The sequence below is a fragment of the Haliaeetus albicilla genome, chromosome 8, assembly GCF_947461875.1.
Source record: "Haliaeetus albicilla chromosome 8, bHalAlb1.1, whole genome shotgun sequence".
Classification (NCBI taxonomy): domain Eukaryota; kingdom Metazoa; phylum Chordata; class Aves; order Accipitriformes; family Accipitridae; genus Haliaeetus; species Haliaeetus albicilla.
Window position 1 is genome coordinate 32,894,568 of NC_091490.1, and position 23,603 is coordinate 32,918,170.

Genomic DNA, 23,603 nt, shown 5'->3' on the forward strand with positions numbered 1-23,603 from the left:
CTGGCCGCAGTCCCCAGCCCCTGGGCAGTGGCTGCCCGGCCTGCCTGCCTGCGCGTGTGTGTCTGGGCCGAATCTGCGTGTGCAAGCGTGCCCGGCCACCCACCCGTGCCCCAGGCTGTGCGGGGGGGGGGGCGGCCCCGGCCCCGCTCCCGCAGCCGCGGCGCCGCCCCCGCTCCCGCCCCGGCCCCGCTCCCTCCCTCCCTCCCTCCTTCCCTCCTTCCCTCCCTCCCTCCCTCCCTCCCTCCCGCCGCCGCCGCAGCCGCACCGAGACACAAAAAGCGGCTGGGGCCGGGCTGGGCAGGGCCGGGCAGGGCCGCGCCGGCACCATGACGGAGACCACCAAGACCCACGTTATCCTGCTGGCCTGCGGCAGCTTCAACCCCATCACCAAGGGCCACATCCAGATGTTCGGTCAGTCCCGCCGGGACCCCCGGCAGGGGGGCGGGGGGGGTTGGAGCCGCATCCCGGGGGGTGTGGGGGAGCATTTGGGGGGGCGGGGGGGTGTCCCCGCTGGCGGGGCACCGCGGCGGGGGGGGGGCGGGAGCGGCGGGGCGGCCCCGGGCCGGGCGCTGTCCGCGGCGGGCGGTGCTGAAGGCGCCGCGGGCGGAGGCCGACCCGGCCCCCGGCCCCCCCGAGAGACGGCAGCGGAAGGGCTGGCATCCAACCCGGGGCTACGTTTCCCTTAAGATAGCGGGGCTCCCCCCGTCCGCACTCCCCTCGTCACGCTCCCGCCCCCACACAGCGCCGGGCTCGGTCCTGGCAAGGGCTCCTGGCCGGTATTTGTCATCCACCGCTTGGGTCTGCGAGGCTGCGGCGGCTGCAGCAGTTTTGTATCCTCTCTGAGCCGGGAGGGAGGGAGGGAGGGAGCGGGCCCAGCCGCTAAAGCCACGTATGGCAGAAGTGAACAAAAATACAGGCGGTTCACCGAAGCGTTAGAATACCCAACCTCTAGATTGATGACGGGTCGAAGGAATCGGCAACGTTCCTGTGAGATGATTGATATTGCTGAGCATCCCTGAGATGATCCAAATGACGGGGATGCTAGAATCACTGCTACAGCCTGTTCAGGCAAGACAAGAGGGAGGCAGGGAGAGAGGGAGGGATGGAGGAAGGGCAGTCTCTGTCAAAGGCAGTCTGACATGCCATAAATACTGACGGTTCGGGTGAAGCTCAAAATGCCTGGAGATCCCTATATAAACAGTGACTTCCCTGGGGTGGGGAGGAGTCCTCTGAGAGTGAAGTGTCCACTGCAGACCACCAAATAAAATGGGACTAGAAAGATCACCTCCTCTAACAACCCTTCTTGGAGTGTCGAGAGAGGAGCCATCCTTGATGTCTGATAGGAGATTTGAGGCTGGGGAGCAGATGCTGAAGGTCTCGTGCTTCAGCTGGGGAAGCATCCCTGCGGTTTCTAAAAGCTGTACATAAGTTTCTAAGTGCAAAAATAATTGAAATCAGCTTGGGGTATTTCTGCATCAGACCTTGTTCTTGTAGATCATAATGAGTTGGGCAGCAGGCTAGAAAATGAGGGGTTTCTAGATGCAAATGATCACATTGTTATTCCATTTCATAAGTACCACCAAATGTAGTCCTGGGCACCACTATACCTGAAACGTCAAAAAATCCTATTCCCTAAGTGAAAAGCAATTGTGAACAAGAAGAAACCAGAGGAACTATTTACAAGTAAAAACAATAATTAAATGAAATTACAGGGGCTTGATTGATAGAAGCAACTATTGATAAAAGATTTCTGTAATCCACATTATTTAGTCTTAGATGATATTTTGATTAAGAAAAGTAATACTAAAAATACCAATGTGGCCCATATTCAGTGGACTAAAAACCAGTAACAAGATATAATTTAGAAAATAAGGATTGGTGAGACGTTGGTATCCAGCAGGTGTTTTTAGTAGACTCCTGGTGAGATTTTTATTTATTTATTTATTTATTACTCAATACTGTTCAGTATCTTTATCAATGACCTGCAAGAAAATATATAATCCCTGCTGGTAAAAAGCGCCAATGACCCCAAAGTGGGTAGAATAGTGGTTAATGATGGTAATGAGTCAGTTGTGCTGCCTGACTCGGATTGTTTGATAAAAAGGGCTTGTTCAAACAGCGAAGTCAAATGCAAAGTCATATGTCCAGTAAAGAGAAATGCGTGTCAAATATAAACAACAGGCAAATGTCTTCTGCGAAGCAGCGACTGTGTCAAGGACTGAGGAGTGATTGTGCACAGCTCACTGAATACAAACCCTGTGTGACGCTGTAAATAAAGCAGCAAATGCAATCCTTGTAGATAGAAGCAGGGGAATATCAAGCAGAAGAGCAAGGTTGTATTATTTTCGTGAACAGCATTAGCAAAACCCTTCTTGGAGGAACAGTAAAAAGAATTACATTAGCTCCAGAAACCAGGCTTTGGGGCAAGAGTCTACAGAGGCTCAGTCTAGATCCATACTTAAAGATGTTAAGGTGCAACTTGATCATGGCCTTTAAGTATCTGCTTGGGGAAGGGATATGTGATATGTGGTGGAAGGAGGCTCCTTTATTCAGCAGAATGAGGACCTGTGAGATGCCAGGAGCAGGTTTAGATGCCACACAACTTCAAACTACAAATATGGTGTGTGGTCTTGAGTGAAGGTAATCAAGTAGTAGGAAAAAGTACTTGGGTACCTGATGGATTCTCTGACACCTGAAGGCTGTAAATCAAGACTCAGACATCTTTCAGGAAGATAGGTTTTAGCTCAAAGAGGATGGCTTGATGTGGAAATTTTCTTTGCATATGTCCTGTAGATATCCTGGAATATAAGTCTTGAGAGACCTGATAGGGACAAATGAGGCCTCCACGAGGAAAGGACACAAAATTTAGCTTCTAAATCCCTGTTCATCTTTGTCTGAGAAACACTTCCCCCCGAGTCTAAAAGAATAATCATGTGAAGCCGTGGGAATCTCAACCAAAATCTGCATTACTCCTTTAGCTCTGTGCTATACGAGTCCAATCAAAACAGTACTCCATCCTGTAAATGTTGCATTTCAAACAGCTGAATTTGTGCAAAAATATTGTCTTTATCTTTCAGACAAATATTTGAGCTTTGTGAGCCTGATAGAAGGATTTTTTTGCTTAACATAGAGAGATACAATGTATCTATTTAACACATGGCACTAATTAAGCCAAAAGGAAGTATAGGGTTTGCACTGGAATGCCATTGTAGACACAAGATTGTATGCCAACCATCATTTCTCTCAGTTTGGATCTTATCATGTTTTATTCAGGCCAAAAGCCAACCTTTTCCCATAAGATTTCTGCCTGAATAGGAGATGGGTTAATTATTTTGAAGTCTCTAATAGTGGGGGAAAGGTTCCTACTGGGTTATTTTTTGCACCAGTCACGTGAAGTTAAGACTCAGTATCATTGATATCCTTGGGTTTTCAGAAAGCTAGGATTTTTGTCACAACCCCAGACCTGCAACTGCAACCCACTGCTGACCCTCATGTCTGTGTGGAGCTGAACTTACTGCAGCAGGGCTTCCTCCGGCCTCTGCCGGTTACAAGGCTGGGTCGCTAGGGCTCACCAAATGAGGTTGATTCATGTCTGTGTATATAAAATGAATACCATACATATAAATTAATAATTAACATAAGATACATAATATATAATAAAAAAGTAGGTGAGATACAGTGCTGTACAGCCATCCATACCAAGGGCTTGAGACAAACACCCACATAGCCCTGAAAACACTCTGAGTTATTTGTGGTATCAGATGTGCTTTGAGATATATGTATGTTCTGAGTCACAATTTTGAGTTGTATTTTCTAGCTTTATGGGGCTATAAGAAACAGTTTAGGATGTTAATGTAGTGGGAAGGAAAGGCAGGAGGAGAGAAGAGGGCAGAGGTTGTTTCTCAAACTTGACATGAACATTGGTGGGCTTTAGCCTGAAATGAAACTCCATTTATATCCTAAAGAAGCACGGAGAAGGAAAAGCAGATCCCATGCAAAAGGTCTTAATAATTCAGATACAGATTCAGAACAAAGTCCTGCATTAAAGCCACATGAAAACCCCACCACTGTTTGGTGCCAGGGAGCCCAACTACTTAGCTCGGCCAGCACAGCCAGCACACACCCAAACTCAAACCAATTCACTTTAATTTCCCGCTGACACTCGGAGAAACAGCGAGCACGGGGTAGATGCTTAACCCTCCTCCCTTGCAGCTGGCTCAGGAGGGGAACCTCTGAGACGTCCCCATGCTGGCTTCAGCATCTCAGTGCTGAACTGTTGGGGACACGTGGATCGGCACGTCACTGCTGGCAGTGGGATTTGCTGCCTAAAGGACTTCTCCCTCCATCTTGGCCTTGCCACAGTCCACCTCCTGCTTCCTTCCCGTGCAAGCGATGCCACCCAAAGGACAAAAGCCAACGAACCAATGTCAAAACCAAAATCTAATCCGCACAGCCCTGCTAATGCACTGAAGCCTGTGCTGGCGCTTTTCCAGCTGACAAGCTTGTGCTTGCTTTGTCAATTAAATCATTTCCCCACCTTGTTCCAGCTCAGGGAACCCCTACATGACTGTGTCCTCCTCCTGCCTGGGGTTCAGAGCATGAAAACCAAAGGGCAGCCCTGCAGAGCAAGGTAGAAAGCGTATTTTTCAACCAAAAAAATGTGGTTCACTTTGAAGATGGTCTTGGGTAAAATACTGGTGTTGAAGGCATCAACTGCCCAAGGTCAGAGGCTCCAGGGTTTGCATGGTTCTCCCTCCTGGTGTTTCAGGATTGGAGAGGGAGCCAACAAACTGCCAGAGCTGGAAGGAAGATGCTGAGTGAATTTCTTTGTAGTTCTGCAGGGGAAAGGGCTTGTACTGTCCCGTGGATATGTCAGAATTGGAGGCTTGTTCTGATGATTTCTGCAGACTGAAACAGGAGGGATTTGGAGGGGGGAAGATGGTATCAGGTCAATCGAGATGCAGTGTTTTGATATTGATTTTTTTTTTTCTATTTTCTTTTTATTCATTTTTTCTTAAATTGTAGAAGAAAAGACCTCTCTGCAAATGCCTCTGTTCCCCACTTTGGCATGTTAGACATTTTTTTCTTGCTTTTTTCAAGTTCTGAAATTCCTCACAACCCATCCTTCTGCATGCAAACTTCTGGCTTCAAGGAAACAGCCTTGCTCGCCAAACATGGTTTCATTTCTGCCCAGCTCTAAGAGCAGCTTACACAGCTTCATCTCCGGGGCTTGGGTCATCTATCAACCCCAACTCTTTCTGACACGTCTCCGTCCCGCTTTCCACCTCTGCTCATCAGCCTTTGATTAGCAGAGCTTTGTTGGGCATCTCCCTGCCCTTGCAGAGGAAGGTTTCATGCCACCCTTCCCCTCTCCTGGCCGCACAGTGCCCATGAGTTCCAGCGACGTGGAGGTGGGGGCTGCAGGGGTGCTGAGAGGCAGAAGTTTGGGTGACCTCCAAGGAAAGGGTTGGGACATCATTATTTGACTCTGTCAGAGGCACTTGGCCTTTTTTTATAGCTTTTTTCTGGATTTTAATCAACTCTGTAGCGTCTGCTCATCTCCTGTGCATTGGTTTATGGAGTGATGGGCTGCTCCAGGTCTGCTCACGTGCAAGGAAGGGGCTTGCGAGATGTTGTTCAGATGTGGCCTTCTTGTAGGGAGCCTTAGTATCTTAGATGTTTTAAACCTGTTTGGCCATAGAGTTTCCCACCCACTTCATTTCAGATAGTGCCAGGACCTGGACTTGTGCAGAAAAACATAGCTCATAGAGTGAATCTTGAAAGTCAGCAAATCTCCACAATCTTCCCTTTCCTCACCCTTTGTGCCTAATTAGAATTAAATTGTCCCTATATCCTACATGCCTCTGTTATTGAAGAGAGTTTATATCCCAACCAACAGCTGGGTAAAAAACATTTCTGACGGAAAACAATGAAAGAGGATTCTGCCATCAAAAGTAAAACTCTCCGTTGCATGGCTTCTTAAGAAAATTTGAGCAATTAAAAATCCCAGCAGGCTGCTCTTTGATTATTCAACGCAGCCCTGGTAGAAGAGCAGCGCTGAGGTCTGCTGCATCACATAAAGTGGGTTTTGAGATAAAGGGATGGAGTTTTGTAAGTAAAGAGGGAGGAAGAGGCAGGAGCTGAGGCTTTTGTTTTTCTGTTGGGTTGTTTTAATATCCTGAATTTCAAGAATCACTTTTTCTTTTTTTTTTTTTTTGAGATGACTGAGCTGCAGGGTAGTTTAATGAGACCATCGCGGTCTGGGACGGAGCTGGGAGCAATGCGTGTGCAGAATGACAACTCGCCCTTTTCCCTTTTGCTTAAATGTAAATATATCTGCAAACGACCAGAAGAAAAATTCCCCCCCCACCCCCATCTAGCAAAAGCTTGTCAGGAGCTCGAGAGAGGCTTTGCCTCTACCATCTGCAATATGAGTAAGAAGTCAAGGCCTCTGCAAGGCTGCCTTGTGTTTCCATTTCATCTCCAGGCTGAAATCTGAATGCATAATTAGCCAGAGCAATCGATGGAGTAAGAGGTGGCTAATGGGATTCTGGGAGGACATGAGGGACAGGGAGGGTCTGACTGAGCCCGGGCTTTGCTCCGCATGACGTTGGTGCGGCTCGGGGACCACAGGCAGCACAGGCAGCATGGCAGCGGGAAGGATCCGACCCAGGGCAGAGCCAGGACAGACGTTACTTATAACACCCTGGGTGACTTATTGGACATGGGGAATTGTAGCATCCATGCTCATCTCTCAGCAGCTTTTTAACGTAATCCTGGCCAGGCTCTGCAGCCACGTAGAGGACACCCAAGTGTCCACTGACACCCAAGCTGCTGAAATGGTAGCAGATAGCCAAAATCTTTCATAGGTAGAAGGGGTCCGGGAGGGCAAGACATGCCCAGCCTGGCCAAGTGCTCCCGGCTCAAAGCGGTGGCAGATGGCAAAACCAGTCAGCCCAGCCTTGTGTCATGGTGAGCGAGTCACCGACATGCCCTCGCTCCCAGCACTTGCCCAAAATGTGCCGAAACTACAGTTTCTTGGGTGCTGTGCTGGGAGGATAGAGCAGGACTGCAGCACCCATGGCTCTTTTGGGTGCCATTAAATATCAGTTAATGTCACATTCCCATCACTGCACCCCATACAGACTCTTTTTTTCATGGCTGTTATCACCAGCTTCCTCCATCTCAAGCATCTCATCTCCTCTTTATGACCCACAGAGAGGAATAGTTTCCCCAAGCACCAGATTAAACTCCATCAATAACTACTCAGGGATTCTTTTAAAATATTTATAAGGTCTTAAATATTTAGCAGTATTTATTACAGTCTGTGAGACATTACATTGTCTCTATGACAATGCCACCTCCCAAAAAGTGCCATGTACCCTCTCTTACTTCCACCAACTATAAACAAAACCTGCAGTGAAAAATCAAGTCCTACAACCTCATTCAAGAAAGAAACAGGGGCTCCGCTTCTATTTAAAACTCTTTGCGCTTGCTAAGATGCTCACACCTCCCGCATCATCTTCTCTGATACTTTTTAACAGCAGCCTGTGTGATGCCGAGGGTATCAATTAGCTGAATGCTAAACCCCAGCAGTGGCAGTCCACATCTCTTGTGTGACCTTGGGCAAGTCACTTAATCTCTCCCGAGTGGTGCAATGAGGGGGGACTCAAGTCTCGGCTTTCCCTGCCAGGCTGCTCTGGGTTTGTGTCAGGTACCGCAGCGATGAGGGACACAGGTAGGAACGGCTCGTGATTAGGCTGATCTTCGTGCACCTGAGCAGCAGGTAGCCCAAACCAGACATCCTCATCCCTGCATGCTCTGGCCTCCGAAATCCCATCTGGGGGCAAGGTGGGGAGGCTGCAAGGGGTCCCCCAAGCTGAGGAAGAAGGCATAGAGGTGCATCAGACCTGGGGTCAAGACCACGTCCCACCACTTGCAGCCAGGGGGCAAGGGGCAAGCAGAAAGAGTCCAGCTGTGCTGAATGTGCCTCACAACACTAACCCTAACCTTAACCCTAACCTCCACCTGGGACCAGAGAGCCTGAAGCAGCTACAGAAAGACCCAACAACCTCTAAGACAGAAAAATCAGCCTAAGATGGAGATAAAGCCAGGGCATGTCTGGATTTTGAGATGACCGTGTCCTCTCTGGCATTCATAACCCCTGAATCCAAGGGCTCCCGGGGTGCCACCGGTGCCCAGCCAAGCAGGGCTGGATTTTCGGGGTGCTCTGTGTGGAGAAAGTCGGGCAAAATATGTAGTGCCCATCACTGCCCTGAAAACAAACCAGGGCCAGGGCACAGCTCTCACCCCCCCCACAAAGCAGCATTGCTTGCGCATGTTGATGGTGCGCAATCATGCCTGCAGAAGACAACCTAGGTTGGGGGCATGGGTTTTTTCTCTCCCTTTCCAGCATCAACTAGTTTCCTTCAAAGCCTGAGCTACTGGATGTAGCTTGGTCATACCAGCAGAAAATGGCTAAATCTGTATTTTGGGAACCGAAAAACCTAGAGTCTTTAGAAATATATATTTTCAAGAGCCACTGTAGGGCTTGCCCCAGGAGGAGATGAACTGGGATGTCTGTTTTGGAGCTGGAGCAAGAGACAAACACAGAGGACCTTCCCACGGGATGGGTGGAGAGCCTGTCTCTGAGCCAGGCAAGGAAGGACTTACTCAGCCCTTGCTCCACAAAGGTTTCTATTTTCACTGAAAATCCAACAGCCCCTAATTGAGCTTAAGCCCTCCCTGAGGACATCACGTTTTTCTAGGGCTTATTGGCAAGGGAAGTAAGAAAATCTAGTTTTCCCAGCAAGATCTTGTGAGTTGGGTTGGGGATGCTGAAAGGCATAGCTTTCCTTCTGGCACCTTTGCTTTGTGCAAAGACATCATCAATGCTTCTTTTGGGGGAAGTGGCATCTTGGGAATAGATCTGCAAAGAGAGAGGGTTTCACTGAGCCGTGCAGCCAGGCGAGACATAGCTGTAGTAATGGGAATGTGACATCCCTTTGGTGTCACCGCGAGGCTGAAGTCCTACCTTGGCTACCTCAGCCACCCCATGCTGTCACCAGTATCCCCCCAGCCTTTCTGCATCTCCGTAGATGGGATTTTGTCTGCCTGCACGGTCCTGGTTCAGCCAAAGCAGATCCCTGCCAGGGTCAGCATCTTCGGATGCTTTGCCAGCAAAGACAAGCCATGGGTCAGACTCACAGCGTGGAGGTCAGCCCCATGTAGAGGCAACCCAAGGCCTCTGGGAAAATGCCTCTAGGAAAATGCTCCCCATCTCTGCTCCATGGGGAATCAGGGACCATAAATCCTCCGCTTCTGCTAGGGTTGTGATCCCACTGCACATCAGCCCGAAGGAGCAGCACGACACGCGCCAGGGCGTACAAAGCACTGCCTTTGATGTGCTACAACGGCTTGGAAGTGAAAACAAACGGAGTGCTTGCACAGGGAAATTAGGGCAGCGGAAAACAAGCGTGGAAATCTGTTCGAGGTTTTTTTTTCCCTCTATTATTTAAAAAAAAAAGACACTGGGTGACACTCATTTCATAGCCTGTGTCTGGCTGAGATGGGGACTGGGACCTCTCCAGGGATGAACACCGAGGTGCCTGTCCTACTTTGGCTGAGCCACCTGCATCCTGGCGGAAGCAAAATAAGACCATGGCAGAATAATGAAAATATTAGCCAAGTGCCTTTTGCTGCTACCTGTGTCCTGTTTGACTCTATCCATGGGCCCAGGGTGATAAAAATCATTTCAAAGAGAGCAGTTGGGGCTATCTGGAACACCCTCCCCTTTGCTTGCCGAACCGTTTATTTTTGCTCCTGATATTTAGACTCTCATCAAAACTGAGATACAGCCACAGAATACCAGCTCCAGGCCAGATTCACACCACAAATTGATGTTGCTTTTCTGCGGGCCATGCGTTTACATCACTTTACACCAGCTGGAGAGCTGTTAGCTTCCAAAAACCCTATAGGAGAGAGGGATTTCAGCTGAAATTGCTGCAACCACTTTCTCCCCCCTCAGCCGCAGTGGTGTTCACTCCCCTGGTTTGTACTTAAATAAATCCCGGTGCTCAGAGGGACATTTTACACTGAGCGCTAGCAAATGCACATTTTAGCACATTTCTCTCTAAAAAATGAGGGAAATACTACACTGGAAAACTCACTCCTCTCCACCATGCACCGTGCTACAGTGTGCACAGCTCTTACTGACTTGCAGGGCAGCCAGCTTGTGCACCAGCCAGGGAAGGGTGGCTCACCTCTCACTTTTCACTTCAATACCATGCGTATGGACACTTGGCTTACCTAGAGATGCTTCATCCTTCTCTAAGGGCTTCTAAGCAAGATATTTCAGTGCTGTCCCATAGCAGGGAGCTCAGAAAATGTCCTTCTTTACATGAAGTTGTCTTCTTCATCCATTTTTATCTGCTAAGAGTTGCTTTTACCAGGTTAGATGCTTCCCCTCACCTTGCCGGCCCCAAGACCTCTAAGAGGCCCAGGCAGCAGCTCTGGATGTCAAATACCAGGTGGAAGGTGGTCCACTTTGGCAGCACTCAGCTGCCCATCCTTCAGGTGAGACCCAGCAAGGTGCTGAGCATGTTCCACCTCTCCCTGTGATACCAGGATAGAGATCTCTGGGCAATAAATTATACCACTTAGAAGCGGTGAGAGTGACAGCACTGTGCTAGTCACCTGCCAGGCAGAAAAGTAGGTCCAGTCCCTACCTGGAGGAGCTGGTGGCAGCTTCAACTCAAGCAGCAGCTCCCACTCAAGCAGCAGCTCCCTGTATTTGTCCCCATGTTGCTCACCTGATGGGCGTTGCTTGCTCCCACCTGCTCCACCCCAGCAGGGTGGGATGCTCCAAGGGGAAAAAGTGCTTTGGCTTGGGTTGCTTTGCCAGGCTCTTCCTCAGATGCTTCTTCTCAAGCTCTGGGGCCTGGAGGGTTTCTTCCCGGGCTCCTGTGTGCCTTCTCACACACACCACCTCTTGCAATAATCCCGTTCTGAAATAAGAGGAAAAAATAGGATGCCTTCAATTTCAATTTCAGTTTCAATGATATCAAATAAGCTGTTCCTCTATGGCTTCATCTAAGAAACACAGATCATCTGGGACCAGCCAGGTCCCCTGCCCAGGCCCTGTCTTGTGGGTCTTCAGCAAATGCTCTGCTATTTCTAAGTCAGCTCACTGTGACTCGGTCTTCAACTTTTTTTTTTTTTTTGGTTTGGTTTAAACATCTAATTTCACTTTTCTGCCATGAAGCCACAAGTGGTCAACAGATGGTGATAGCGTGAGTCTCGTTAGTCATCACTCAGGCGGCTCTCGGAGTTGGACACTGGTGGGGGGCCTGGGTGGGCTGAGAAGTGGGAGGGTCAGGTGCTGCAGCATCACTTCTCTGGGGCCTTTTGTAGTCTTTGCTTCCACCATGAATTTTGAGTTATTTGGTGGCCAGTGCTTTTTTGTGCTTATGAAAAGCTGTTAAAACAAATGTACAGCAATGACTGAAGCCATTTAGCATGGAAGTCCCTTCCAAATTCATTACTTCTACAATGCCTGGGTGCAGCTATGGACTAACAGGATGGGGGAAAAGCGTGTAACAGAGCAATTAGCTGAGAGATGAAAATCATTAAGCATTAGGGGGCTTAATGGGATTTTTCTACCAACCAAAAGTCTCCTGGGAATCTGACTGAGATCATCTCAGAGGCACTGAGCTCAAGGCAGAACAGGTTGTTTGGGTCAGTGGGACACACTGGGATCTCCCCAGGCTTGCCTTGGGAAGGGTCAGCCCCATGATGAAGAACCATTCTCTGCCCCTCCTTTTGCTTCTTCCCAAAAGAGAAACCTCCCTTGAAGAGCAGTCAGGGCTTGTTCTTCTAGTAGTAATGTCGTCTTGTCCCTCCAGGAAGTGCAGGGAACGGAGGTGCCAATGATTTCCCCAGCTCTAACCAAGGTCTGGCTGTAGGCGATGGGTGGGTGAAGATGCTGGTTGGGGCAGAGAAAGTGGCCCTGGGGCAGGCGGGCTAGCTGGGCTCTGAGATGAGTACATCTCTGATGAATACATCCCTGATTTGGCATTCAGAGTTATATGTATTTTTTAAGAAAAATTTAAAATATATATATATATACACACACACACATACCCCTCAATTAGACTGAGAATAACTGCTGGCTCCTTGCCCGAATTGGGCTCGGGGTAGGAAGCAACATTTAGGTCCTGCAAGTGCTGCTAGCTCAAGAATAAAACAAAGTGCGCTGGCGTATCTGGGTCACTCTCCCCTGCAGGAGAAGGTATTTTAGACAGTGGGAAAGCGCCTGCCTTGCCCTCAGCACCTTGTGGCCGCATCCTGCCTCTCATCCAAGGATGTCAGAGGCCAAATTGCTTGAAATGAAAATGAGACACCCGGGAAAAGGTTTTGCCTTCTCTATTACTCGTGGCTGTGCACCCTCCTCTGCCCTGGCTTTCGGGGAAGAGAGATTAAGATTGTGCAAAACTTTCTTGCCTCTCTGCTACCTCATGTGTGTTTTCGGCAGGCTGGTGCAGAGTATGAGTGGGCTGCAGCTTGAATCCCCTGTGGGGAGAAGGGCATAAATCAGAGCTGGCTGGTGGCATTCCTCCATTAAAAAAAAAAAAAAAAAGGAAAAAGGAAGTCTTAGGGGTGCAGATGAACCAGGTACAAAGGCAAAGAAAATACAAGCTGAAATTGCACCTTGAAAAATTGAACATGAGGAATATTTGATTTCATTAACATCAATTTAGGTGATGGAACAGTGCCAGATGAGCCGAAACATTGTAATTAAATATACTCAGTGAGAACCACCATAAAGAAACATCTCTTAAATAAGCACTGATTTCCTACTGGGGAAGCAGGACGCTATTTTTTGACACAATCCAGACAAAATCATCGTTTATCATTTTTGTAGCCCTGGAGCAGTCTTTCCCCACTGTCATCTTGCAGGAAAGTGGTAGACCCAAAAATATTTGAAGTGCATTTGGAGGGGAGGCGAGCAAAGCTGGGCTGGGGCAGTGGGGAGGTGTCACCAGTGCTTGGGAAGGGTCCAAGTGTCACCCGTGTCCCTTCCTTCTCCAACATAGCAAGGCTAAGGTCAACCACCAGCTGCCATGGAAGGGCTGTGCCAGGAGGCATAGACCCTGGGAGCCATGGCTGAAAGCTCTCCAGCACACAAGCACGCAGCCAGTGGGCTAATGGATGTCTTGGCAGGGTCCATTGCTGGTGTTTATTTATGTCAACAATATTTAAAAGCCATGCAAGGCTGTCTGGAGCATTAAGGACAATTTACACTGGAAAAGAAATGAGCTTTTCTCTTCCAAGCCAACATCCTTGCATTGGTGTTGCAGGCTACAAAGTGCTCATAGAAAATGAAAATACTGGAGGGTGTTTTCTGGGGTCCAGCACGGTCTCTGGACATCACAGGTATTCAACAGGCAAGAAATGGGCTGGGAAAGGGCTGGGAAGCTATGACAGAAGGCTGAGCTCAAAGACAATGAACAGGCCAGAAAGCCAACAAACCATCAGAGAAGTGGGACAGAGAGTCCTGAGACTGATGGCTTTTCAGCCCAAAACCTACTCTTTCCCAAGCAGAAATCTTTGCAGAAGCAGGGAGGGAAGGTTGGGAGCTGCACAGGTGGCTGACCGTAAGGAATACGGATGAGAGGATGAATGCAAAGCTACTGCAGTGTCTTTGGCCTTAGTCATGTCTGCAGGGGGACCATGAACCTGGTCCCCACAAGCAGCGTATTTTGCATGAAAGATGCAACGAATATTGTTAAAAAAGGTCTTTTCTGAAAACATGGACCTGGGAGTCTGGAGGAAGCACCACAACATCAGAGCAGCCTCAGCGGTTCAAAGCGATGACCCACTAAACCCAGCCTCCCATTTCCAGAAACCCGGAAGAGCGACTAGTGCCGTGCTTGGGTGTGGAACTCCTCAGCTTAGCCTCATGCTGTGCACAGCCCCGCTTTCTTCAGGTCGGAAGACTCAAGGACAGCAGAAGACCCAAAGGCAGAAGGAGCCCCAAGGACAGAAGGAGCCCCAAGGACAGCAGGAGACCTGAGGACAGCAGAAGACTCACCCTCTTTGCCCTTTCTGTGCCAGCCATGACCTCCGTCCTGTCTCCCTGCCCTTGCTGCCCAACTCCTAGTTGCTCCTCACATGGAGCCATGTTGCGGATCACCCATCGTTTCAAGATACTGAGACCCACACCTCCTCCTGCACATGCCAAGGAGCACACACCGCGGCAGGAGGCACTGTGACCTTAGCCCAGAGCAAGGAATGAACCACCAGCATCCCCAGGATCTCTTACAAGATCTAAAGCAGTTTTGTCTTGCATTGTACAGAGGATGGGACTCAAGGCTTGATGAGCTAACATGTTTGGACAGGCTTGACTATGGCTACTGGTCACGCCCTCCATTTAGCCACCGAAGAGTACGTCAGTCTAAGAAGATTCAATCTATGAGAAAAAAAAAAAAAAAAAAGAAGGTTTAAATGCAGCATCATGATTGCAGTGCGGGTGCATCTAGACACTGCAAACTAATGCTGCGATCTTGTGCCACCCCGAAGCCATGGTGCCACCTGCCCCGAATCCTCAGCCACCGTCCTGGCAGTGAGGGTGGTTACTCCCGCCACAGTGCCAGCCCCAACTAGCAGCACAGCTCCTCCCCAAATGGGATTTGAGATGTCATTTAAGAAAATGGAATCCTTTTAAAGGCTTTTACTTTGGAGTGGATGGCTGTGAATATCTGGGTTAGCTGATGGCTACATGAAGAATCAAGCCAGCAGAGCCACAAGTGAGTGGACAGAGCTGCCCAATGGACATGGCCCTGCAAGAAAACGGACATGCTCTGCCCCAAAAACAAGTGAGAACAGACCAGTCTGGGACATGAAGAGATGCTCTGCAAGTTGTAGGCAAGGCAGGACCAGAAGGCAGGTCTTCCCATTCCTGGGTCAGCCCTCTGCTACACCGTACTGCTGCTTCGTAGCCTGCATGTTTGCCCAAATACTTCCCTTGCAGAGATTTAATAGTCAATAAATATATATTTTTTTCCCATGCATATTTAAGTTCTGTTTGGTACTTCTGAGGTAGACAACAAGCTCTTGAAAATGCAGATCCCAACATTTCTATATATATTTTGGAGAACAGCATCATTTTTACAGGTTTCTCTAAATAATATTGTGCGGGTTAAAAACAAATGAACAATTTTGATGGAGACACAGAGAGCAACATCCATCTCCTCCCAGCAGCACACCCCTCTGTGAGTGCTGCAAGGCCAGTGGCACATCAGCATCCCATAGGATCTGTCCCGCTGAAGCTGTTGGCCTTGCTGTAGAAACAGGCAAATACATTTTCTGCCTGCAGTCACAAAAACTATATGGGTTTGCTTGGATTTCCAATCCTTTCCATGCATTTGTAGGAGATGAACTGTTTTCTAAAGGAAAAGGTGTTTTATGAAGGCAGGCAGGCGCTGGTGGTAGAGAGTCGGTGTGAGCGACTGAGAGCTGAAGCTGAGATGATGTGCCACCAGCATGGATCACATCCCCTGAAGATGCAGGCCTGGCACTGGGCTGTTTAAATACAGACCTTGAGAAATTGATAGCCAGGTGAAATCATTGGCTTTTGCCACCAAAAATTCAAGGCAAATTAATACCATCAGCTGTCCTTCAGAATGTGAAGCGGAGGTTACATGCAAGGAGTTCAGCTTGTCTTAAGAGTGAACTTTACGAAGGAGCTGTATGCAAAGGAGAAGCCATGGAAATGAATGGGTCAGTTGTTTTAAACTTCTTTTGGCAAGGAAAATCAAGTCGGGGTGAAGCACGGCATAATGAGAGGATGTGTTCATTTCAAAGTTGATGGCATCTTTTTTGTTAGGGAATTTCCTTTTTATTTTAATTTACATTTTAAATTGCATTACGATATAAGGGTAGATGCTGGTCCCTCGATCTTGGCTCCTCTGCACACTTGAAGCCCCAGCTCTCCTGCGTGGCAGTGTGTCGGGGAGGGTCCTCTTTGGCTTTTCCAAAAATCATGCCTGGATTTTGTCCCTGTGTGGTGGCAACAAACTCCAAGCATTTCAGTTGTCTTCTTGCATGTGCTTCCAAGGTGGTCAGGATAGCCTTCTCACAAACCTCCTTTGCTTCTAGGCTCATCCAATAACATTTCTTCTTTCCTTTTAATTCCTCTTCCAACGTCACAGCTCAATTCTTTTTTTGCTATAAAAGTCTCTTGATACTGTTTTCTGTAACTTATACCTTATGCAGTCATCTGTTTTTCAATCTAGAAGAGGTCCCAGGACATGGTTGGTGTGAAAGATGCCAGAAAGAGCAGAAGCAGGAAAAAAAAAGGCTTTTTTTTCTCTCCCTCTTGATTGATTAACCTTGAAGGCACTGATGGGAAAGCTGGTAGCATCAATAAAGGCGAGCACAGAGCATTGGAGAGGGAGAAGTGCTGCTGGTACCCCCTGATTCCTCTTTTTAAAATGCAGAATGGAGAAGAAAGAGAAATTTTTTGCACATTTGGCTTTCTGGGCAGTGGTTACAGAGGGCTGTCATGGTGGGCTGCAAAGGGAATCCCACCACCCATGGAGTTTTGTGCTTTAATTTATGATGCCGGTTCAACCTCAAACCCCCTTGCTCATGGGAAAAAAAAAACCACCCAAGAATATTGTATTTTTCTGTGTGTGCTCCCCCATAGGGTGCTTTGCTGGGTACCACTTGGAGCACAGATAGCCATAGTCATGCACAGAGCTAGGTTCCGTTCCCTCGCTGCCCCGGTGAAACCCGCTGGCCGATGGAGATGCTCCCACACAGTTCCCTGCAGATAAACAATGAGCAAAGATGAAAAAGTATGGTTCAAACTAAACTGCCAGTGTTAACCCCTTTTTGCTCAGGATTTTGAGGGCAGGGAGGGAAACTTTCAGTACATCTAATCCAGGCAATTGAATTTTACTTCCTGCACCGATCGAATGATTTAAGTGTGTTTTTCTCTCTCTGGGGGCTGGCACACCCAGGACACAAGAGCTGGGAAGGAAGCCAGGGAAAGGATTTTGGGTGAGTCTGAGGAAGAGGTTTTATTGAGGCTGGCAAACCTCCCACAGGCTGTCACAGGGGCCTGGGGCTGCTCAATGCCCTCAAGCGGGGAAAAAAAGTCCATGGCAATTATAGTTCCTTAATTGACTTTTAACTGACCTGATAGCTAGTAGAAATTTCAAAATTTGGAGGAAAAAAATTTTGTCCAAGTGGTTCTTCAGCGACATCCCTACTTCCCTTCCCTGCTTAGCCCCTCTCGCCTCCCTTGACATACAAGCAGTCTTCATCCATCCCAAGCTATTGCAAGGGAGCTCTAAAATAATCTTAGGGATGAATTTTTGTCCTGAAGCAGAGCAGGAGCGAGGGCACAGGAGCTGAAGAGATGCATCGCTGGGAGAACTGTCCTTTCCTAAACAGCACAATCCCATCCACACCACCCAGAGAAGATAATTTGACTGGGAAACATGCAGGAAAAGCATACCCATCGATGTATCTGTGGAAAAGACCCTTTCCCCACATCTGGACCTGCCAGGCTGTGCTCTCACCTGCCTGTTGTGCCAAGCTGTGGCCCAGGGCTCAGCCACCGCTCCCACATGCTCAAATCCAACCGGTGTTACCCTCATGGTGCTGGCAGGCATGAACAAGCCCATGGCTAAGTTTCAACCAGCAGCAGGACAATGAGGTGTTTCTGTTGCCACTAAAAGCCCAGGAGCCCCAGTTCACTGCAGCAGCTCCAGAAGATGCAGCAGGATCCCCTGTCCGCTCATGTTCTTTGTGCTCATCATGACCATACTTGCATCCAGCAAACACTGAGTGTTCTCCTTCCCTATTTCTCTCTGGGAAAGTTTCTTTTGGAGGGGAAGCAGGAACGTGGCTGCTTTGGCAAAGATGGGTTTGTAGGGTGGGTCCCCTGCCCCAAACAGCTGATGCCACGCTGAAGGGCCAGGATGGGAAAACTTCCCCAGATGGCAAGAGCTAGCTTTGCTGCTTATTTCCAAGTAATAATGCAGCTATACCACTAAGGGAAGCAGGAGCCATCCCATGCAGACTGGAGAGCTTCGCATCAGCTTTAGTGGGTGCCAGCTGGGGCTGGGTGCAGGTGACAGTGAGGAGGAAGGTTCCCTGCAAGTGTCTCCCTGTAGCTGCTGCATGGGAGGGCACCAGCCTTTCAGGCAGGGCTGCTCCCCGTCCCCTGGGGGAACGCTGGTGGCTGGAGCAGGGTGGCTGTAGGATACGATGTGTAGTGACATCTTGGGGTGGCTGATGGATCCTGAAGTCACCTTAGCTTCAAAAATGCTTGTTTTCTTCGCAAACGCAAAATATTTTTCTAGATCCTCCACTTGCAAAAAAAAAAAAAAGCGCTTTCTAGTGACTCATTGATCTTGTCTCCTTTTTTGCTTTTACCTTTTTTATCTTTTTTTTCTTTCTACCATCTCAATAGCTGGGGCGGGCAGTGCTGCACTGTGCACTCCCCAACAGCCCTCCCCATGCTTGGCAGAGGTGGCAGGGCCAGCACCACCAACAACAACAACCTGCCCCACACTCGCACCTCCCAGCCTCTTCCTCCTCGCTTTCTGTTGGGCTGCAACCCCCCGGCAGTGCCGTGGTTCATGCACAGGCACAGTCTGCCTGGGGGACAAGGTGGTTGCAATGCACCCAGTGGGAGAACTCAAGTAAAGGGGGTGGGTCATACAGCTACAAAAGCTTGGGGGGCAGGAGGTATTGTTGTTGCAGCATGAAAAAATGGGACTTTCCATCCTGAGTGTTGGTGAGAAACCCTCTTTTCTTCTCTGAGAGCATCTTCAGAGAAGCATTGGGGCACAAATGTGTGTGCTCTGGGCGGGCAGAGGGAGGTCAGACACAGCGTAGGAGCCCACAGGAGTTTAGCAACTCTTCACCAGCATTTTTATCCTCAAATGCCACCTTTTGGAAATATCAGCCCAAGACTGTGCATCAGGCTGGAGGGACTCTGGCAAGTCTCTTGGCATAGTGGGACACAGGCAACGTGTTGACACAGGGTGGGAGCGGTGTAAGAGCCATGTGGCTGCTGGGGGACCAGCTGGGGCATGGGTGCTGGGTGCCACAGGAAGGGGACCTGGGGAAAGCCCCAGGGACAATGCGGCTGACGTTTAATACCATGTATCAGCAGGGAACAGAGAGAAGTTGAGGGAGAAATGGCTGAAGGCAAGGGAGCCAGATGCATCAGTGGATAACAGCATCACTGCAGCAGAGCCGTGACAAAGATGGGTGCAACCCTATGAGGCATCAGCAAATAGGTTTCTAGAAGGGGAGGACATAATCACAATTGCCCAAATCCTGAGGCAGCCCTGCCTGCAGGCAGGGAGGGAAGCAGGATGGGTGGCTGCACCAGGACCAGCCCAAGGAAAGAAGGGAAAACTGGCAGGGGAGAAGTGCCCAAAAGCAAGTGAGACTTTGGGGATCAGCCAGCAGCCGCAGCAGGGACCATGCCATGACTAGCCCTGCCATTGCTCTTGCAGTGGACCTACCGTTCCCTGACAGGATGGCTCCATCTGTCTGTCCAAGACCACACAGGGTAGACCCCAGGAGCCCCCATGCAGGGCATTTGAGCCTCCCATTCTCCAGTGCATGCAGGAAGGGTTCTCCCCTGTCCTGCTGTGATGACGTGTTCTCAGACCAATATTGTGTCTCCTCTGCCAAGACTTAGTCCTGCAGCAGCAGTTCCCAGCAGCTGCTGTCCATGAGTTGGATCAAGCAGGGAGTGAACAGGGCTTGAGCAAGCGAATACAAGCAAGGTGGGAGCAAGCAGGGTTAGAGCTAGAGGTGGGGATCTCACCAGCAGCAGCCCAGTGCTTTCCAGCAGAGAGGAGCAGATGGGGTTGAGCATCTTGGTCCTGGTGCACTGCTCCTCCTGGTGAACCCTTCAGCATTTCCAAAACAGCAGCACATGAGGTGTGGGTCTTGCAGTGGGGGTGGCAGGGATCTATCCGTGGTAATCACCCATGCATGCAGCCCCATGCATGATAGCAATTCTTATTCAGGCTGTCAACCAACAGCACATCTTAGAATCACAAACTTGGGTTCGGAGGGACCTTCAAAGATCATCTAGTCCAACCCCTCCCCACCATGGGCAGTGATGTCTTTCATCAGGTTGCTCAAAGACTTGTCCAACCTGACCTGCAACATTTCCAGTGGTGGGGCATCCACAACTTCTCTGGGCAACCTGTTCCAGCATCCCACCACACTTACTGTAAAAAAATTTTTTGCTTATATTTACCTTAGATCTACTCTTGTTTAATTTAAAACTGTTGCCCCTTGTCCTGTCACTACAGGCCCTGGTAAAAAGTCTCCATTCTTCTTATAAGCCAGCTTTATATATTGAAAGGCCACAATAAGGTCTCCCCAGAGCTTTCTCTTCTCCAGGCTGAACAACCTCAGCTCTCTCAATCTTTCTCCATAGCAGAGGTGTTCCAGCCCTCTGACCATTTCCATGGCCCTTCTATGACAGACACATGTCTGTCTTGTGCTGGGGACCCCAGAGCTGGATGCAGTACTCCAGGTGGGGTCTCACCAGAGCGGAGTAGAGGGGAGCATCCCCTCCCTCAACTGGCCACGCTGCTGGTGATGCACTCAGGACATGATTGGCTTTCTGGGCTGCGAGCACACATTGCTGGTTCATGTCCAACTTGTCACCCACCAGTAACCCCTTCTCAGCAGGGCTGCTTTCAACCCATCCATCCCCCAGTCTGTATTGACATCCTCCTGCAGGGAGTTACGGCCAGCCACTGATGCATGAGCTGGCAAAAAGTTTTCTGCTCATAAAACTACGGGGTTGTCTCCACAGCCCAGCAGTGGCGGAGGCAGCAGGTTTTGTTATTATCCTTGGTTTTTTTTAATCTTGCCCACATCTAAGGGATCCTTGTCAGAAGCGATGCTTGAAGTTAGGGGAGCCATCAGCCACCTTCCAGCTGCTAAGAAAGCTTTTGGCTGGTAGTCAGCAGCAAACTGTAGCAGGCGAGGAAGGAAGAATTCATGAGGAGAGAAAGGGATATAGTTTATGGGCAGGGAAAAATAGAAAGGAAAGGATTTGTCTGCAGGCAGTGAATGAACCAGCTTCATGCATCACCTTGTGAGCTCAGTCTGCCTCCTCCAGGGCTGACAAAAGAGCCCATCTCTGCCGAGCAGCTCTCAGTGGTGCAGGCTTTGGCTGCCCCTCCGGTGCCCTGGTGAGGTGGTTGAAGATGATTTAGGGTCTGAATGTGATTTGGCTTTTGCTAAAGACTTGCCGTCTTCCACCAAATCCTCCTTCCCACAAGGTTTGGGGATCGCTAGGAAAATCCATGCTCAGCATCACCAAGGACAGCACTGAATGAGACGAGCAGTAAAGACGAAGCCAGCCCTTCCCTTGGTCGCCTTGCCCATCCGGTGCTGCCTAAGCTGGCATGAGCTGCTCCATGGGCTTTGGGGAAAGCCGGTGGGTGGCAGCGGGGTATTGTAGGGCTCAGTGGGTCCAGCTGAATCCCCCTGCACCCTTTTCCTTGTCCTCCTCCTTCAGAGCGAGCCCGGGATTACCTGCACAAGACCGGACGCTTCATTGTCATTGGTGGCATTGTCTCGCCTGTGCACGACTCCTATGGGAAGACGGTGGGTCACCTGCATTTTCCCTTTCTGCCTCCTATGTGCAATGGTATGTCTGAAGCCAGGGGTGAGCGCTAGGCAGCACTGCCTGTACCTGTGGTCCTTTCATGGACCTCCTCTGCCTGGGGCAGCTCCTGACCACAGGGATGTCTCCAAGAGGAGGGAGAGTATTAAACCACCCACTCTTTAGATAAAAACTGCAGCAAGACCCTACAACCAGCCGATGTACTAGACAGCAGAGAGAAACATACTCACCCAAAATGGTAGTGGTCATCTTGTTGGGTTGGGGTTTTTTTGTTTGTTTGAACGATTTCAAAGCCAATTTTATTGTGGGGATGGCAACAATGCAAATAGGGACCTTTAAAAGCACTTTCTGTGGCAGGGGAAATCCAAATTAGCTGAGGAGAGATTTTACTCTTCTTCTGAAAACTGGAGAAATTTCATCAAGAAAACCACCATCCCCAGGTCCGACCCCACTGTAGCACAGGGTTGAGAGTGGTGGTGCTGAGCAAATCTTACCAACTGGTATGTAACAAGGGCTGAAGTAAGGCAGGGACTCCTCCCCTCCAGCAAACAGGACTTTAAATAAATTTTTGTGGGCAGGGACAAATCCTTCTGGCCTGTGTCATCTGAGCGAGCCTGATGCTCTGCCTTGGGAAGGTTTGCGAGCCCAGGCTGGCCGGGGCATGATGCTTGCCTCCTGTAACTGTTCCTGAATCTCCCTCTCTTGCAGGGTCTGGTCTCAAGCCGGCACCGCCTGACCATGTGCCAACTGGCCGTCCAGTCCTCCGACTGGATCAGGTGAGTGGCAGAGCCCGCACCCGCTGCAGCACCAGCAGACACCAGCAGCCCCCGGCAGCCCCTGCCACTTCCCCAGCACCGTGGGGCAAAATCCCATGCATGAAGTGGAGATGCCACGAGCTGCTAGAGCTCGAGGCTGCACTTTCTCCTCTCCCTGCCAAACCTTGATTAAAAACTAGAGGCCTTCCTCTCCTAGTCCAGCAGAGAACCAATGAGGAGTGTTGCACCGTCCTTCAAGGGGACCCTTTGGCTTCAGAGGGTCTTGCAAGCCCCCCGCTGAGTCTGTGGTGTCTGGGTGAGGCTCAAAGTCACCCAGCACACCCCAGCCTTGTGCTGTGGCACCTTCCCTTTCTACATCTGCAGCAACAGCCCACAGACTCTCCCCTTCCCAGCATTGCCCTGTGCCCTCTGGCAGCTAAGGTGGGACCAGAAACATCTCTGGGCTGGCCTCAGGAAACAGGGTTGTAACACGTGTGGTTACATCCAAGCCAAAGGAAAGCTGGTTAGTTGGGTACCAAGAGTGGAAAGGTGTCCAGGCACACATTCAGGTCCCCAAAGCTATTAAGGAGAGCTGGATGTCCAGAGGCCGTGGCAGAACTGGGGGAGCGATAGTGGCTGCTCATGGCACTGCTGGCCAGCCCAGTGGGGAGGAGGTGGCATGGCCAGGAGGTCCAGGCAGTGGCTGTTGGCCAACACCGTTGCCTTGCTGTGCTCTCTGCAGGGTGGACCCCTGGGAGTGCTACCAGGACACCTGGCAGACCACCTGCAGTGTGCTGGAGCACCACCGCGACCTGATGAAGGTGAGGCAGCCTCTGCACCGTGGGTGCACCTGGGGTGAGGGTGCGGCGAGAGTGCAGGAGTGGGGTTGCTCTTGCACTGGCACGTGGACATCAACAACCAAAATAGGGCCAGGACAGACAGAGAAAAGACTTGCAAGAACACACCCAAAATCCTGACCTGGAAGAGGTGCAAGATACCTCGTCACAGCCACTTTGAGCTCCTTGCCCTGACGGTGAAAGCAAATTGAGCCCTCCAGCCAGAGCCAGCAGCTGTCCCAGTCCCACGCACACCAGGAGGGGAGCAGGGTTGAAGGCAAAGTGGGCATAAGCCCAAATCATTAATGCCGACCATTTGGTCCACCC

General features: G+C 49.9%; 1 protein-coding gene across 1 annotated transcript in view; it reads left to right on the top strand.

Annotated features, from left to right (window-relative positions):
* Window positions 1-220: 220 nt before the first annotated feature.
* The window catches only part of NMNAT2 (nicotinamide nucleotide adenylyltransferase 2), a 32,094-nt gene continuing 8,711 nt past the window's right edge, over window positions 221-23,603 (top strand). Inside the window, exons 1-4 of the mRNA XM_069789605.1 lie at window positions 221-411; window positions 21,578-21,666; window positions 22,394-22,461; window positions 23,183-23,261. Coding sequence (XP_069645706.1) covers window positions 327-411; window positions 21,578-21,666; window positions 22,394-22,461; window positions 23,183-23,261 — 321 coding nt within the window. The 5' untranslated portion in view covers window positions 221-326. The remainder of the gene's footprint in view (window positions 412-21,577; window positions 21,667-22,393; window positions 22,462-23,182; window positions 23,262-23,603) is intronic.